Below are 17962 nucleotides of genomic sequence, written 5' to 3' on the forward strand. Positions count from 1 at the left end.
GGAAACTCGCTTTTTTACGATGCTGGAATAATATATTTTGTTCCTGGCTTTCGACTCGTTCTTGGAGATCCCCCCTAGTGCGTCTTTTTGGTGTACGTGTTTAAAAAAAGTTCATGAGATTATAATATGTAGTTGCATGTATAAGTGGGGATCACAAAATATAAAAGAAAATCACAATATTTGTCGCACGTTATTTCTAAGTATCCGAACAAGTCTATGACACGCATGTTTAAAGCGATCCCTCAATCGTGACAACACTTTGCAGGCAAATTTTCAAACAACAAAAAACATGAAGAATGATTGCAAAAATATGACTTGTTGATGGAAAAGTAGATCAGATGTAATAATCCTAGCTATAGAATAATCTTGATCGAGCACAGTGAAATGTTGTCCTCGATAACAACGGAATTATGTTCCAGAGCTGTGTAATACTAAGTAGTGTTGACTTTTGTTCTGCTAGCACGGTATAAGCCTGGTTACTAGTTGTTCTGCTCGCAGTAAAATATGAAAGGTAGAATTAAGTAGTATTACTAGTGTAGTACAACAGTGGCTGCTAACAATCTATAACGAGAGCTTCCCTTTTAGAATGTCAGGATGGGTTGTTCCCGATGATCTAGAAGATCTAAAAAAATGACAATTGTATTTGGGAGAACATTTACTATGCTGACTTTTGATTACCTTTAGCTATGCTCCACCAAGGCAGCGTTACGTATGTTAGGAATGCGTTTAGTGGAGTAGATTGCTGACGACGGTTCTCCTTCCAAAAGTGGAATGTCTGCGTGAAACCCTTCGTTGTCCACAGCGGATTGTAGGCTCCGTCGTCCAGTTCTGGAAAGAAGATATTATCTGGTCAGTACAAAATTTATGCAACAGCTAAAATTCATCTGATTTTTACGCGAGAAATACAGAAAAAGAGGAATAAAGAGTTTGAAATCGATTGTCTTCGCTTAAGTATAAAATTTTGGATTTTGGAACACATTTCACCTTTTCCCTTCTTTGGATGATAATCGCACCAATAGTAGATATCGGTTCCGTCCGGCGTACGTCGCTTCGGCACCTGTTCGGTCGTTCGACTGCCAAGGTGGTGGGGTCTTAAATAGAAACTGTTGTAGCTTAATTTTTTGACCTTCGGTAGCGTGGAGCATGCTTTCTTCGTCCGTAGCTCGCGAAGTGCCGCAATAATATGTGCACTGTCCAGTTGGTCTTGCTCAGGCGACGATTCTTGGTCTTCCGAACGTTCCGGGTCACTTTTGCAGCCCGTATTCCCATTCACATCCTCCTTACTGTGACTAGTTTTGTTTATTGACTTGTTGTTGGCGTTTTCAGTACTGCTGTCCACGGAAGCACATTTGTTCTTTATCGCTAATTTATTGCTACTTTTGCGATAGATGAGGGAAAATCTACTAGTAGAATTGCTACTTTTGCCTGTGTTTACTGAAAGAACTGGCGATTTGCTAGAGTTCTTTCCATTACGTTCTTTAATACATTCCTTGGTTGGCTTTCCATTTTTATCAGTTACTTTTTTCTGTGCTATTGCTTTGTTTTTAGTACCTATGGTTTCTTCGGCAGGAAACTCTTCCCGGCCGTTCACACGAATCATCTTCTGTGCATCGTACTCGTTCATCACTCCAAATTTTACGACATCATCACTCAAGTCACCATTTAACGAGACAGCATCATCCGCTATCTCAAACTCGACCGCTTCCTCCTGAGATTTTCGACGTCTATTATTGTTCTCGTTTTTCTTTTTCAGACAGGGCGATAACACCGGCTTCTCATTACTGGGATTCTTCCTCTCCGAACCACAACTTCCACTTCGGACAACAGTTTTCTTCTTACCATTTTCATTCCCGAACTCAATCTCACTCTCCACTATCAGTAAACTGCGGTGCTTGGTGGCTACCCGTCCCTTGGAAACCGTACTCAGACAAGCGGGTGAATCGTGCGTCTCCAGAGCCTCAGCTTCACATTTGGGACACTGCACGTAGTACACGTCAGACATCTGAGCTGAAGCGGAGTCACTCCAACGTTTGCGTGGCCCAAAACAATTACAGCAGCTGCTACGACTGGTTTTCCGTGTTTCCACGGTGGAACGATGGGCAACCATACCCAACGATCCGTGGGTGGCGGCAGACGCAGCGAGCTTCGAATCGGACACCGAGGAAGCAGGACGATCTACGGGAGAATAGAAATAAAGAAAAATAAAATTAATGTTGGGATTGGGAACGTAAAAGTGATCATCAAGCAACGCTCTTTGCTAAAAAACTGCTATACTTTCTACCCGCGAAGTGTTCTAAACGATTTTATATGAGGATAGGATTAGCTACATTGGAATTCGGGTTTCATCTAACATACAAAAAAGGAACGAAATCAAAATATACATCTGAGCGATCGTCCTGCCTCCCTGGTATATGTCCAAAGTGAATACCAATTAAAATCTATACATTCGAGTTTTGAACTGAATTGTAAAAAAGCACACCGATAGATTGTAGCAAAATATATGTTAAAAAGAAAATCACTAACATTGTTCTTATGGGTTGCATATAAACCATTTTGAAAAATGTAGTGCATCGAAACTCTCCGTCACTCACGTACGAAATAATCACATGCACATCGTTTCCTTGTATTTTTCCGTTTCCATGACTAGCATTTGATTTTTTTTTAAATTTGAACCATTTAAATTTCCATCCTGCTGTTGCCTAGAAGAAACTGCAAGGTCTCCAAAACGCAAAACAATATTGCTAGTTATAAGCATCTCGAGCTTGATAATTGGGTAGAATCTTTGAAACAATAAAGGCACTGTAGTGATAGATTGGCAAACAATAAAACATGCGCATTCTAGCCATTTAGTGAAGATATACAATTTACACAAAATGTGGGAAATGTATCACGAGAACAAACACAGAACAGTTCACAAACATGCAAAATAGTCAATTTCCCCACTTACCATCTCTCAAATCACCCGCTTCGATCTCGGAAACTTCGTTGGCCAAACAGTCAAGCCCTTCGTTTTCCGAACGAGCTTTACTGCCACCGTACGAAGAATCATTTGTAGTTTTTGTACGCCAACCATATCGATTGAAATTGTTGAGATTCGCACTAGGATCACTCAGGCGTCTTTGATGCCGATAGTTGTAGTATTCATCGCAGTCTTCCTCCCACATCGAGTCCCACATATCTGTAGCACAGAACCTAAAAAGTAGGGTTATCATTCAATCTTCAATTCTGAGAAAAAAATAATAAATCTTACCCAGGTTCACTTGTTGGAGTTTCCACACCGGATCCCTTCGGTTTGGTAACAGCCATCTCTGCATGACCTTTCCCTTGCGGTCCTTTCATTCGCACGAACTCGCAACGGGTCTGCGGTCCTCCGGAACTAAACAAACCGAAGGACATACGTTGTGCTACCTTCGAACTAAGACTAGATTGCTGCAAAGGATCACGAACGATATATTATTTGTATTACGATAGGTATTTAAAAACCAGCTTACCCGAGCGTCATAAACCCGTTTCAGTGCATCGTAACGTATCGATCCGAGAAAAATCACCCCCTGCACGCTTCCATCCCGATCGGAAGCCACCAATTCCACGCAAACCATCTCCCCGTCACGCACCAAGATATCGTGGAACACCTCATCGAAATTATCCACCATGAAGCAAATGTGCGGGTACGTGATCTCCTCACTCTCCCCCTTGGTATCCATCTTTCTCCGGCTGGGCGACGCGTAGACCTTCTGCGAGTGTCTTCTCAGCACCTGCAGTTCCTTCGGAGACGTTCTGGTACAGATGGCTAGCGTTAGCGTGTAATCGAACTGATGAATCACCAAATTGAGATACACGGTCTCTTCCCAGTCTACGTCCGGATCACCGATCGGAAGCTTGCGGGAATCCTTGCGAAATACCTCTATCTCCGTGTCGTACTTTGGCATCACTCGGGAAGATCCTTTGACGTGCTTTTTGCGCACGAAGAATAGCAAATCATCGCAGTCTATGCTGTGTACTTTTTCCGTTTGGAACAGGAAGTGCCGTACGAAGAGATCCGTCCAGTAGGTAGTGCCTTGCAGCACCACGAAACCGCCATCTGGAAGAGTAATTTATATAGTAGTTCAATCTATCTCACAACAATCTTCATGAATCTACAACAAACACATTTTTTTAAAGCTTCCTGGTTTAGCAAAATCAAACAAATGCTAGACTGAGAAAGGTTGGATACAAGGGCTTCAAGTTCGGGCAGTAACCAGAAACCGCTACAGATTTGTTTCATTATGATTCATGTTGAGCGTACAGACCGTCTTCTCAAAGGGCTATACAATACTGAGAAGGAAATATTTGTAAGCTGTGCACGTCGGGTGGATGAATCAGTTTGTGTCGTTTCCTACTGCTAGCAGAGACCATTATTTTCATTTCTGATGGTTAGAGAGCCGTATAAAGTGTGTCAAATCAAATTGCATCACGAAATAAACGCTGTAGAACTCATTGAGCATTTTTTTTTGAAAATTTGGGTATCAGTAGTTTAGAGTGTATTGTTTACACTGTATTTTTATCGCAGTCAGTTTTTCGAAAATTGGAAAGAATGGTGGAAAATTTTCAACTCTCTCATCGGGACATCAGAAAACAAATCGTGCAGTTAACGGTGAGTTGTGTGATTAAATATTACTACAAAACTCTGAGCAGCGAACGGAAGGAGAAAGACGGTCAGAATGGATGTTTTATTAGTAATCAGGGTTACAATCGTGTAGTGGAAGCGTTTAAGCTGAATTCCAATGGTTCAGTCAGGGACGTTGTCAAAAAGTTGAATCTGTCCAAGTCTTTCGTGCAGGACCAAGGACCGGGAGAGACTGCATACGTAAAGTCCAGAAAGCTCCAAATCGTGACGGCAAAATGTGGTGGGAAAGTCACGGGCCCGGAAACTATACACCCATATGCTAACGAAGCCTCATTGTCTCAACATAAATGATAAGACATATGTTAAGGGCTACTGTTCTTCGCCGCCCAGCACAAGTTTAATGTTCCGGAGTAAGTAAGGAAGCAGAGACTTTCAAAGTTTGCCAATAAACACATGATTTAACAAGCGATCTGCTCATGCGGCAAACGGAGTACGCCGTTCATGACTACCGGGACTATAAAGGGAATATCTACCTCAAGGAGTGTCTACAGAAGCGTCTGCTTACTCCGTTGAAGCAACACGAGAGCCTTACGATCTGCTGGTCGGACCTATCTTCGTGCCACTATTCAAATGTTGTCCTGGAGTGGCACGAAGCCAACTGGCTCCCTTTCGTACCCAAGGACAAGAATCACCCCAACGCACCGGATCTAAGGGTCATCGAAAAATAATGGGCAATAATGAAGCAGGCACTACAGAAGCATCCCAAGGAGGTCAAATAGGAGGAAAACATGAAGAAAAAGTGGGTTTCCATATAGAAAAAGCTGCAGCCAGATATTGTACAGAACCTAATAGGTGGAGTGAAGCATAAGGTGTGAGCGTACGGTTATGATATTGAAGTGGAATGAAATAAATATGCCAAAAGCTTACTAATGGGTTATATTTTATAGTATGAAAGTTTAAAAAGGATCGGTCCACTAGGTAATTTTCTACAGTGTTTTTTTCCGTGTTGTAATTTGATATGGGATACCCGTTAATATCGTCCACGGAATGACAAGCGACTTAAACACGTGGTACGCAGTAAACAGATCATGACTGCTGAAATGGCGCGATGAACAGTGAGTAATGGTTTCGGGAGAGCAATCACCGCCTGAAAGCTCTCCGCTAGAGTAGGATAGATTAACCGCCGGAGACTAGTCGAGTAAACCGCGATAAAGCACCGGGTATGGGTCGCCGAGGCGCCAGCGAAACGGACGCCACGCTCCACCTGGAATCGTCGGACCAGCCATGGCACCCTACGGGTTGATCCGAAAGAAATATAGCGAAAACCAAGAAGAATCGGATCGGGAGAACTTTTTTCATCGGGGAACTCTCCGTCGCACAGTGGTCGGAAACGCCAAAAAAAGTGAAATTAATTCACTAGAGGCCAAACCATCGAATATATTCACAGGGTGTCTTTGTAGGAATTTTTCGTATGAATATTCCCCACAATCTGATAACAATTGAAATTAGGCATGGCTTACTATGATCTAACTAAAAAAAGTTAACTTTTTATACTGACGAGATAGAAAGTTGGTGTCTTCGACAAAGTTTTAGGAATGCTCATAGTGAAGAATTTTGTTGAAGAACTTGAGCTTGTAGGAGTAAAGGTTATCGATTTATAGGACGTTTTTCGCGTGTGAAACAAAGAAGCATCTATTGAATTCCTATGCCGGAAGCATGAATTTCATCGTTTGATTTAACGGAATTGAATAGATTCTGACCAATGCGACTCCAAGCATTCATCTATTAAAGGTGGCAAAGTTGAATTTGATTTTAAAATACCCTCAGTCTTAAAATTTGTTATTTTTTTTTTTTTATCTTAAAATACGTTTATTTAGGCCCAAATGCTGTAGCTTAACGAGGCCGATAATTCATTTTTTTTATATTACATGTCACATGTTAGTGGGGGAAGGGAAAGCCGTATTTAGGGGCGGCTTGCTCCCCTCTTATGTAAGTAAAGGACAAAGGTAGGAAGTGGGATACATATTGTGTAATTGACATCGTCGTTTGCTGATTGATCATTGTGGCGGATATGCACACTTTGTTGTAGTGTTGTAGTTTCCAGCCTGTAATCGCAGGGGCGAGGGGAGGGTCGATATTTCGGATAATTATTGGCACTCTATATCATCTGCATGTGCGGTATGTCATGATGTTCTGGATAGACGGTTATCAAGAAGAGTGTGCACCGAAGACTCGTGAAGCAATGCCATATTGTAGATACAGGGATAGGTTGGTGAGATTCTACTGTGAATGAGAGAGGGTAAAATGTATTAAACTTGGACATCAATGGTTTTCAAAAAGATATAGATAAGAAAAATATAGGGGTGGTCACGGCTTGCCAGGACGTCCCGGACTGGCACATAGGGTGATCTACCTCGGGCCCGAAGGGAATCTATTAGTTGGGACCTGGCAACACAGTACTCTGCGCACAGCCAAACAACATGCTCGATGTCGTGATAGCCGTTCTCACAAACACAATGATTATTTTCAGCAAGCCCTATACGACGGAGATGCGCGTCAAACGAGTAATGGTTGGACATGATCCTTGACATCGTACGAATAAAGTCCCGGTTCACATCCAACCCCTTAAACCAAGCATTCGTTGATACCTTCGGGATAATGGAATGTAGCCACCGTCCCAGATGCCCATTGCTCCATGAGGTTTGCCAACTATCGAGCGTCCTCTGACGAGAGATACTGAAAAATTCGTTGAAGCAAATTGGTCTTTCGTAAGTGTCGCCTTCTAATGCGCCCACCTTGGCTAAAGAGTCCGCCTTCTCATTGCCCGCAATAGAACAATGTGACGGGACCCAAACCAAGGTAATCTGGTAAGATTTTTCAGATAAAGCACTCAGATATTCCCGTATTTTCCCCAGGAAATACGGTGAGTGCTTTCCAGGCTTCGCCGCACGGATGGCCTCAATGGAGCTGAGACTATCCGAAACGATGAAGTAATGGTCTGAGGGCAGGGTGTCAATGATCCCGAGAGTATACTGAATGGCAGCTAATTCTGCGACGTAAATTGAAGCAGGATCATTGAGTCTGAATGAGGCAGCAAGATTTTCGTTGAAGATACCGAAGCCTGTGGACCCGTCGAGAATTGATCCGTCAGTGTAGAACATTTTGGCGCAGTCGACTTGATGGTATTTGTTATAGAAAATATTTGGGACCACTTGTGGGCGAATATGATCCGGAATTCCACAAATCTCTTCCTTCATGGATGTATCGAAAAATACAGTTGGATCAGAAGTATCTAAGAGATGAGCACGGTTGACGTTATATGTAGATGAATTGATGTTCTGTGCCATGTAATCGAAGTACAAGGACATGAATCGGGTCTGAGAATTAAGCTCGACAAGCCTTTCGCAATTTGCAATCACCAATGGGTTCAGAATATCACATCGAATGAGCAATCGATATGAGAGGTCCCAGAATCGATTTTTCAGCGGAAGAACGCCCGCCAGCACTTCGAGACTCATCGTATGGGTCGAGTGCATGCAACCCAAGGCAATACGCAAGCAACGATACTGGATTCGCTCCAGTTTGATGAAGTGTATGTTCGCAGCGGAGCGAAAGCAGAAACATCCGTACTCCAACACTGATAATATCGTTGTTTGGTACAACCTGATTAGGTCTCCTGGATGGGCACCCCACCATGTTCCAGTTATTGTACGGAAAAAGTTGATCCTTTGTTGGCACTTCTGTTTCAGATACCTAATGTGACATCCCCAGGTACCTTTAGAGTCGAACCATACCCCGAGATATTTGAATGTTGAAGCCTGAGCAATAGTTTGATCCATTAATTGAAGCTGTAGTTGCGCTGGTTCACGCTTTCTAGAAAATACGACTAGCTCAGTTTTCTCCGTGGAGAACTCGATACCCAGTTGGAGAGCCCATGCAGACAAATTGTCCAAGGTATCTTGCAGTGGTCCTTGCAAGTCGACGGCTTTAGGACCTGTAATAGAGACCACACCGTCATCTGCAAGCTGCCTTAGCGTGCAGGAATTGACAAGACATTCGTCAATGTCATTCACGTAAAAATTGTAGAGGAGAGGGCTTAGACATGAGCCCTGGGGAAGGCCCATGTAGCTAAATCGTGATGTCGATAAATCGCCATGCGAGAAATGCATTTGTTTTTCAGACAATAGGTTTAGCAAAAAGTTATTTAAAATTGGCGAAAGACCATGCTGGTGCAACTTCTCATAAAGAATGTTGATCGAAACTGAATCGAAAGCCCCCTTAATATCCAAGAATACTGATGCCATCTGCTCTTTGTTAGCATATGCCATTTGAATTTCTGTTGAGAGCAACGCAAGGCAATCGTTCGTCCCTTTGCCTTTGCGGAAGCCAAATTGTGTATCTGACAGTAAGCCATTTGTTTCGACCCAATTGTCGAGCCGAAACAGGATCATTTTCTCGAACAACTTCCGGATACAGGACAGCATTGCGATCGGACGATACGAATTGTGGTCGGAGGCTGGTTTTCCTGGTTTTTGGATGGCGATGACCCTCACCTGTCTCCAGTCATGTGGGACAATGTTACCCTCAAGAAACCTATTAAATAAATTCAACAAGCGTCTTTTGGCAGAGTCTGGCAGATTCTTCAATAAGTTGAATTTAATTCTATCTGGCCCCGGGGCTTTATTGTTACATGATAAGAGAGCAAGTGAGAACTCCACCATCGTAAACGGTGTTTCGTTCGCGGTATTGTAAGGCGACGCGGCGCGGTAGATTTTCTGTGCCGGGGCGGAATCCGGACAAACCTTCTTGGCGAAATCGAATATCCAACGGTTTGAATATTCCACGCTCTCGTTAGTACTGTTTCGGTTTCGCATACGTCGGGCCGTGCCCCAAAGAGTGCTCATCGATGTTTCTCTTGTTAACCCGTCGACAAACCGGCGCCAGTAACTGCGTTTCTTAGCTTTCATTAAATTTTTCATTCGCTTTTCTAATATCGCGTACACTCGATAACTAGCAACTAACCCGTCGTTCCGGAAAGTTTTATACGCGGCAGCTTTCTCCGCGTACACGTCTGAGCACTCTTTGTCCCACCACGGGTTGGGAGAACGTTTTTGGGTGTTCACGTCGGGTACTCGTTTCGTCTGAGTTTGAATCGCGCTATCGAGAATCGAGTTGGACAAAAACTTATATTCTTCCTCCGGGGGAAGTATCTGTGTTGAATCGATAGTTTTGGATATCTCAGCAGCGTAGCTCTTCCAATCAATGTTTCGTGTGAGGTCATAGGGAACATTGATTGGTGTCGATGGTCTTGAACCAGTGGTGATTGCAATTACAATTGGTAAGTGGTCACTACCGTGGGGATCAGATATTACCTTCCACTTGCAATCTAACCGTAGTGATGTCGAGCATAAAGATATGTCCAGTGCACTTGCTTGCGCAGGTGGTCTAGGAATTCGTGTCATTTCTCCTGTGTTCAGAATTGTCATATTGAAGTTGTCACAAAGGTCTTGAATTGTCGAAGATCGATTATCGTCGTATAGACAGCCCCACCCCGTACCGTGAGAGTTAAAGTCTCCAAGAAGCAGGCGGGGCGAGGGAAGGTGTTCAATCACGTTGGAGAATCTTCGATATCCCATCATGGCCCTAGGAGGAATGTAAATAGAAGCAATGCAAAGATCTTTGCCTTTGATTGTTGTTTGACAAGCGACAACTTCAATGCCTGGCGTCGAAGGGAGGTTGATTCGATTGAAGGAGTAGCACTTTTTGATCCCTAAAAGTACCCCCCCATATGAGTCTTCTCGATCCAAGCGGATAATGTTAAAATCGTGGAAGTTGAGGTTTATATTAGAAGTTAGCCATGTTTCACATAGGGAAAATGCATCACAATGATTGTAATTTAGCAAGTGTTTTAATGAATCAATTTTGGGGATAATACTTCTGCAGTTCCACTGTAAAACAGTGATCAGATCCCTGATTCCGTCTAATAAGTTAGCCATCGAAGGATACGATCGCTGTAAGGAGGGGCCATTGTTCAGTCAACTGTTTTAAAAATGTTCTTACTGTTGGTAGAATAGCAACCAGCAAGCTTTTCATAGGATCGGTAATGTTGAAAGCTGTGAATATCCAGTCCACAATGTCAGAAAATTTAAGGAATCCCGTTTTAGGTTGAGTTTCTGACTGTAAAATTGGAGCACTTGGGATTTTTGGTGCCCCGGGGAGTGCTGGGAACTCCTGGTTGTATCTCAATTTCCCAAAACCAGGAGGTATTATCTTCGGATTTGTACCAGCCCTTCCAGTTGATGAATTATTTTTATTTTGTACCCTTGTTTGGGACAACCTAGGACCCTTACGAGGAAGTTCAGGTGAGTTTTGATTAGGTCTTTTCCTAGAGTTTCCAAGCGGAGCCAAAGAATGCCCCTCGCAAGGGTCGTTAGAGGCGTTATCGTCAGTTGGCAAGAGAGCGAATGGGTTTTCGGAGATAAGTGGAACAGCTCTTTTAAGCATTTCTGCGTAAGAGCGTCTGGAGCGATCTTTGGCGGATCGCTTCAGTTTATCCGCGCGAAGTTTGTACGTTGGGCATGTCAAAAGTGCATGCGGATTCTCCCCACAGTAAACACACTTCTCAGCAGGGCTACTGCAAGTATCATCCGCATGGCGTTCCCCACATTTACCGCACCGTTGCTTGTTGCTACAGTAGGTGGCCGTGTGACCTAGCTGCTTGCAATTGGAACAATTCATGACCCGCGGTACAAACAGGCGTACAGGTAGACGAGCTCCTCCCACTTCAACGTAGCTCGGAAGTGCAGATCCGGCGAAGGTTACGCGAAACGAGTCTGATGGATAGTAATTACCATCTTCGATGGACTTTGAGTGCAATTGCTTGCACTCCAAAATCTTAACTGATTGAAGGTTAGGGTCCTTAAAGCGGCCAGCCCCATCATTCATCAGATCATCGACAGTTAGACCCGCATCACTTACCACACCGTCGATCTCCACATCACGAGAAGGGATGTAGACGCGATACTCCAGCGTAAAGAGGCTATTTCTAACGATATCATTGGCCTGTTTCAAGTCAGTAACGACTACGCGCAGTTTGTCTGACTGAACCTTTTTAATCTCGGTTACGGCCGAGTAACGTTTTGTCAGCTCCCGTGCAACAGTTATGCTGTTTAACGGTTTATTTTTGGGCCGAAAGTATACCACCCAAGGACCAGCGGATCCATCCTGGTAAACCTTGACTCGGGGGGGCTGTGAGACATTGGGGGAAAGTGGGGGAAGTGGATCGACCATAACATTATCTGTCTCAGTATCAGATATACGTTCTTCTTCTTCATAATATTCCTCTTCGGAGGGTGATCCTTCTGTTTGTTCCATTTTGTTGCGGGAGCAACACGCTCGACCGCACTGTTTAACTTAAATCAAAATAAAAAATCAAAAGCAATAAAAAGAAAAAAAATCGATAAGAAAAGTAAAAAACGAAACACTTCACCAGTTGGTTCCTGACGAGCTGGTAGGTGAATTGATCCTTCGTTTGTTTTATTCGTCACCCGCGTGACCTTCACACATTAGAGCTGATATAGCTCGTCTAAACAAAGCCGTCTTTCAGGCAAGAAAAATGTTTAGTAACGCACTTCACTGCACTACTTTAACTGATATCGCAGGTAACAATTATCACTCGCGGGACTGTTTATTAGTAATGCTTTACTGCAGCCTCTGCCACAGCAAGCACCTTCGTACCACCGAAAAAACTAAACCACACCGGAGAGAACAAAAAGCACTTGTTTCCCGGTACAAAGTTGGGTTACGAATCTAAAATTTGTTTTAGAGTCCAGAAAAAGAACCACGAACTGCGTCGACTCATGCATGTTTCGAAGTCACGGAGTGGTGATTCGTTGATGTGGTTCATTCGCTAAAAATCACGTACGGTATCGACCGCATCACCAATTTCGGCCAAATGAATGAACCTAACCGATTAGATTCCACGCTTCCATCCGGTAAACTTGTATTTGATGAACTTAAAATTGTGTTCGAACATAACGCAATTTTCAGATTCCCGGGACTTAGCGTCGATTAATATTCTAGGACTCCATGTCTTCATGCCATCTCATCAAAAATCACACACGGCACCGACTGCGCAATAGAGTTCCATCGAGTCCTACCGTGTGAGCTTGCAATTATTATGCGTGTCTAGCAATTACATGTAGCCTTAGGTCCAGATGGGAATAACTGTTTCATTTAGCCAGGCAAAAAGCAATATCTCCCTTCAAGTAACTAGCGTGTATATTCGTATTCGGATATCTCTTGTCTAATTTGAAAATAGTGTCACGATAGAAGGCATGCAAAAAGACGCCGAGGTCGCTAACGATATTAACTCTGATCAGCTTTTGTTCTTCATTTTAGTAATCCAAATGTGTCCATTCACGGTGTAAAATTTTAATTTGTCATTTCACAAAGCTGATAATGCACTAGTTTAACTAAACTACTGAAGACGGACACATTCGCCGAGAGCCATCTACAAATTACAGCTTCAAATCATTAGCGTAAACCAGTTTGCATCCAACAGTAAACAAAGAACTACTGAATCTAAAGAGGTCCCATAATGCTACCTTGTAGACTTTCGGGTTCGTTCGCGCATCAAGAGGAAATGAAAGTTTCTAGTTGCACCACCGCACATCTGCATTTTTAGTGATATACTTGGTCAAATTTTGTGCTGAAATCGATGTATTTTTCTCTATCCACGCAACGCAGATTGTCGTGAAGATTTGTGCTCACTAATTGTTCGGGCGTAAAACCTTGTTGTATGTGTAATATTTCTGACTATGTGATGCGGAAATTGTAATCATGGTTACGAAGGATGAAGGCTATAAAGTCAGTTCATTTTTGATAACCTCAGGCACATAAGATTCGGGAAAGATGCTGGATTGGTAAGTAGACAGTATATTTTATATTTAGAAATAAGTTCACTTTTATGTTCCATACCAAATCAACGCAAGAGAGGACACCTAAAAACTCAGACTTTTTGTTTAATTTAACCATCATTACCAAACTACTAGTAACAATTTTTATTGCAGTAAGCTCTTTTATCCGCTGTAGACACGCTTTATTGCTCGATGACACACAAACTTCATAGTAGAACGAGTAGAAGCAATAAAGACAAATTGATAAGACAATAGTGAATATTTCACCTAAAGATTGAAACATCATTCCATACATCGGCAACACATTGAAGCTCGTCGTGTGCAAGATTTACATTGTGTGTCGCAGGGGACTCCCACAGGTAACATTTCATAACACCATGACGATTGACTGAAAACAATCCATTGGCTAAGGTGATGAATAATGCAATAGCAAATAAAGCCGCCGGTTTCGCATCGCTGAACCGGTGAGTGGATTTCCGAAGTTTATAATCGCGCCAGTTATATGTCGCTCACCAACACTACCCACACTGCTAATGAAAATTTAACCAGTTTAACCATGACCGACAATATTACTAATCCGGAAGGGTGTGTATACAAAACATAACATGTAAACATAGATCAGCTGTTGGAAATTTGGGAGAATAGTTTGCGCTCACTATTCTCCGTATGTTGCTCTCTTCCTAGCTGAACACTAGCAGGGGGTTTGATGTTGAACAATTTCCGGCTGCCTTTCCCCCTGGAGTTGTCATCCGTGTAAAAATCGATAATCGCCAGCCATTATGATTTCATGAAAAATGGACCACAACCCGAGATCGATAAAATCTTACCATCCTTCAGCAGCTGGCGCATTTCCTTGGTACGCTGAAAGTTGATTTCCTCCAGCAGCAACTGAAGCGCGGTTGGTGGGTTTTTGAACATCGCAGCTGCTGGCGAACCGGTTCCGTATGATGCCATTGTACTACGCAGAAGATGCAAAAAGCTGATCCAAGATGTCCGATCCCGTGTTGCAGTGCAGAGCAGTTTAAAAAAGCGACAGAAGTGTCCTAAGCAAAGTAAAACCTCAAACCGTTACAACACTCTTTGCTACACTTTACGACTTTCGGACATTTTTGCAGTTCCGGCGAAGATGGATCACATTGTTCCGTTTCCGACCGAGGGGAAACGTCAGTTTTTGTTCCGTTTCTATAAGCTCCCGCTGAACGAACTTCCTAAACAGTACTGTTTTGCCAGGAATAAAAGTAGTGATTCAAAGCGAGAGAGCAAAAAAACAAACCCGAAACATGCTAAGAGAACGTAAAGCAGATAGCGGTTTCTCTCGTAATTGTACGGTGTTTTGACATTATGTCATGAATGACACTGAAAAAGACTATGAACGGTAAAACGTGTTCAGGGACCTCTAGTGATGGGAACCAGAAAGCAATTTGCTATAAAATTGAAAACTGAAATTATGTTTCGTAAAAGGCTTCAACAATCACCTGCAAAGGTAATGTCTGGAAAGGTCCCTCAGTATTACTGATTTAGCAAATACTCAAAATAAACTAAAAAATAATTATTGACTAATCCAGCTAAAACTGCAGTGGCATGCACAGAATCGAAGATTTTCAGAAATTGCTTGGAGATTTGACAATAATTATCCAGTTTTTCATTTATTATTTTATTGACTAGTTATTATCTAGCTTTTCGAACTTTATAGAAATTGGGGGTTTTCTCCTCTTAGAAATGTACCATGACTGGATAAACAATTCTAATTTCAATTGATTTGTGCTTTTATACGAAACCTTCCCGACTCTATGTGGCGTCCCACCCCCCTAAAAGTGTTAAATAAGTTATGATTGGTATGACCTTTGAAGAAAAATAGTGGAATATTCTAACCAAAGGGAAACGGAATCAAAATAATCGGTTAATTTTTTAAACAAAACCTTACTTTATTACATGTTTTTGAATAACAAACCCATTGAATACTTTATACTGACGTCACAAATGCGCCAGTAAAAAACCTAATTATCAGTACCAGACGGCATTCTGAGCCAGCGCTGCCTGCTCTTCCTCAAGTAATTTACGTTGCTGTTCCAAGTATGCCTTCTGACGGGCAATGGCAGCGCGTTCCTTCTCGGCCATTTCTTTCAGTGTAGCTAGCCGCGCGTTTTCGGCCTCCAACCGAGCTTCCTGACTGACTATGAATTCCTTCAATTTCTGTACGAACTTTCCCAAATATTCGATATTTCGCACCTGCTGTTCGATTTGTCCTCCAGTGTTAGAGGTGGTCTGTTTTTTGAACGTTGGTGTTTCTTCTGGGCTAGAAACGGTGATCGATTTATTTACCGCTTGTCCTTCCGTCGCGGCAATAGCGAACAGGATACCCACGATACTCAGAAGCAGAAACGAAGGTGGCATTGTTGGTTTAGAAACTGTTGGTCTGTTCATTTAGAAACTGAAACAGTTTTTTCAGTATCAACCGGCAGTTGGTTGTCGTTTTCTTGATATTCAGATTTTGTCACAATGATTTGGTGAGAGGCTACCAAATACAAAACCAGCTACGTAAATATTCGGCATATTGTATGACGAGGAGGATGTTCATATTTTGATATGATGGGAGTTGAGCCCGTTTTCACCGTATTTCACTCGTGTCTGTAGCGTCCAGTTTAAATCTTAAATGTTTTAAAATAGATGTAGCATGTTGCGTGGCGGGGAGCACTGATGTGATCTCACTAATGAGATAATACAGATAAAACGCGCACTGTAGACCGGGAATTTCGTTTTCTCTTTGTCTCTAGTTCAATTTTTAAAAAAGAAAAAAAATGTGTGAAAAAATATAAAAAAATGCAAAAACAGAGGTTAAAAAGGCTAAAAAATATAAAAAATGTTAAATACGGAAAAAACAACAAATATAAAGAATGGAGAAAATGTAAAAAATGTAAAAATGTAAAAAATGGAAAAAATGTAAAAAATGTAAAAAATGCAAAAAATGTAAAAAATGTAAAAAATGTAAAAAATGTAAAAAATGTAAAAAATGTAAAAAATGTAAAAAATTTAAAAATGAAAAAAATGTAAAAAATGTAAAAAATGTAAAAAATGTAAAAAATGTAAAACATGTAAAACATGTAAAAAATGCAAAAAATGTAAAAAATGTAAAAAAATGAAAAAATGGGAAAAATGTAAAAGATGCAAAAAATGTAAAACATGTAAAAAATGTAATTTTTACATGTTTTGCATATTTTACACCTTTTACATTTTTTACATTTTTTTACAATTTTTGAATTTTATACAGTTATTACATTATTTTACATTTTTACATTTTTTACATTTTTTGCATTTTTTACATTTTTTACATTTTTTACATTTTTTACATTTTTTACATTTTTTACATTTTTTACGTTTTTTACATTTTTTACATTTTTTACATTTTTTACATTTTTTACATTTTTCACATTTTTTACATTTATTACAATGTAAAACAATGTATGAAATGTAAAAAAGTAAAAAATGTAAACGTGTTTCTTTTCTAATTATCGAGAAAGTACAAAGAAATTTTTCATTTATCGACGTGGGTTTTTCTATTTTTTATCGAGGGGGAATCTTCAAAAGAGACCACTACCGACGTGACCGTGGTACTGTCGGATTCTTTCGGCAGTTCTTTCTCTAGGAAGCCTACCGACTAAACTTCAACCTCGTGTATCGCCGTCTCCTCTTCCTCCTAAGACTACCGTTGGGTATTGTTTCGGAACTCTTGTACCTTGCTGAAATATGGAACAATCCTAAACATTTGCGCAATATATGAGATTGATATCTTCAGACGTATCTCCATCCCGGCGAATGCATTTTTTGCTAAGTCGTCATCTGAGCCATCCGTTTTTGTGTCATTTGTTTATCCAAGTGTTCATACGATCAGGGTTATTTTCGAACCATCTCTGCTTTCCTATAAATATTGGCAGCGAATAAAACGTTCGCGATTTATACTAGAAGCACATATCGATAACCGGTCACCAATATCAAAAGCAGGTCCCGTTCAGAATGAGACGTATCGTGTTAATAGTACTCTTGGGATCTACCTTGGTGGCCGCTTTGCCAGCCGGGGAAAAGACCACAGATCAAGGTCAAGGTCAAACACCATCTTCAACTACAAATCAGACCACAACGACGACGGTTCAGTCCGGATCCAAGAGCCAAGTGGAGCTTCAACAGCGAGAAGTTAAGGCCCAGGCAACCTTCGTGGGTCAGTTGAGGGATGTGCTGAAGATCCAGGAGGAACGTCTAGAGTCGGAAAAAGCTCGTCTCGAGGTGATGCGTGATATGGCCGAGAAGGAGAAGGCGCAAATGGCACGCCAGAAAGCATTCCTGGAGCAGCAGCGCAAATTGCTGGAGGAACAACAGGCTCTGCTGGCACAGAACGTGGTGTGGTGGTAATCGGTGTTTGTGTGTGTGTTGGTGGTAAGCTTAA

The 17962-nt window shown here is 41.7% G+C and overlaps 1 protein-coding gene across 2 annotated transcripts; it reads right to left on the minus strand.

The window, feature by feature from the left end:
• Positions 1–29: 29 nt before the first annotated feature.
• LOC131688820 (uncharacterized protein KIAA0930 homolog) lies at positions 30–14742 on the minus strand. Of its 2 annotated transcripts, XM_058973358.1 has the most exons (7): positions 14352–14742; positions 3492–4081; positions 3251–3429; positions 2948–3192; positions 985–2175; positions 679–828; positions 30–622 (listed from the first exon to the last, which is right to left on the minus strand). In XM_058973358.1, exons 1-7 carry the CDS (start codon positions 14476–14478, stop codon positions 582–584), a joined length of 2523 nt encoding a protein of 840 aa, XP_058829341.1. In that variant the 5' UTR covers positions 14479–14742; the 3' UTR covers positions 30–581. The 2 variants fall into 2 exon arrangements, with proteins under 2 accessions (XP_058829341.1, XP_058829342.1); XM_058973359.1 differs by lacking the exon at positions 985–2175 and having other exon boundaries at positions 34–622.
• Between the last annotated feature and the right edge of the window lie 3220 nt (positions 14743–17962).

This window comes from Topomyia yanbarensis, chromosome 3, assembly GCF_030247195.1.
Source record: "Topomyia yanbarensis strain Yona2022 chromosome 3, ASM3024719v1, whole genome shotgun sequence".
NCBI classification, from domain to species: Eukaryota; Metazoa; Arthropoda; class Insecta; order Diptera; family Culicidae; genus Topomyia; species Topomyia yanbarensis.

Coding starts and splice junctions, on each gene's coding strand:
- LOC131688820 (XM_058973358.1), bottom strand. CDS start 14,478: ATGGCATCATACGGAACCGGTTCGCCAGCAGCTGCGATGTTCAAAAAC. Junction 4,082..14,351: donor GCGCCAGCTGCTGAAGGATG/GTAAGATTTTAT, acceptor TTACTCTTCCAG/ATGGCGGTTTCGTGGTGCTG. Junction 2,176..2,947: donor AGCGGGTGATTTGAGAGATG/GTAAGTGGGGAA, acceptor ATTCTCCCGTAG/ATCGTCCTGCTTCCTCGGTG.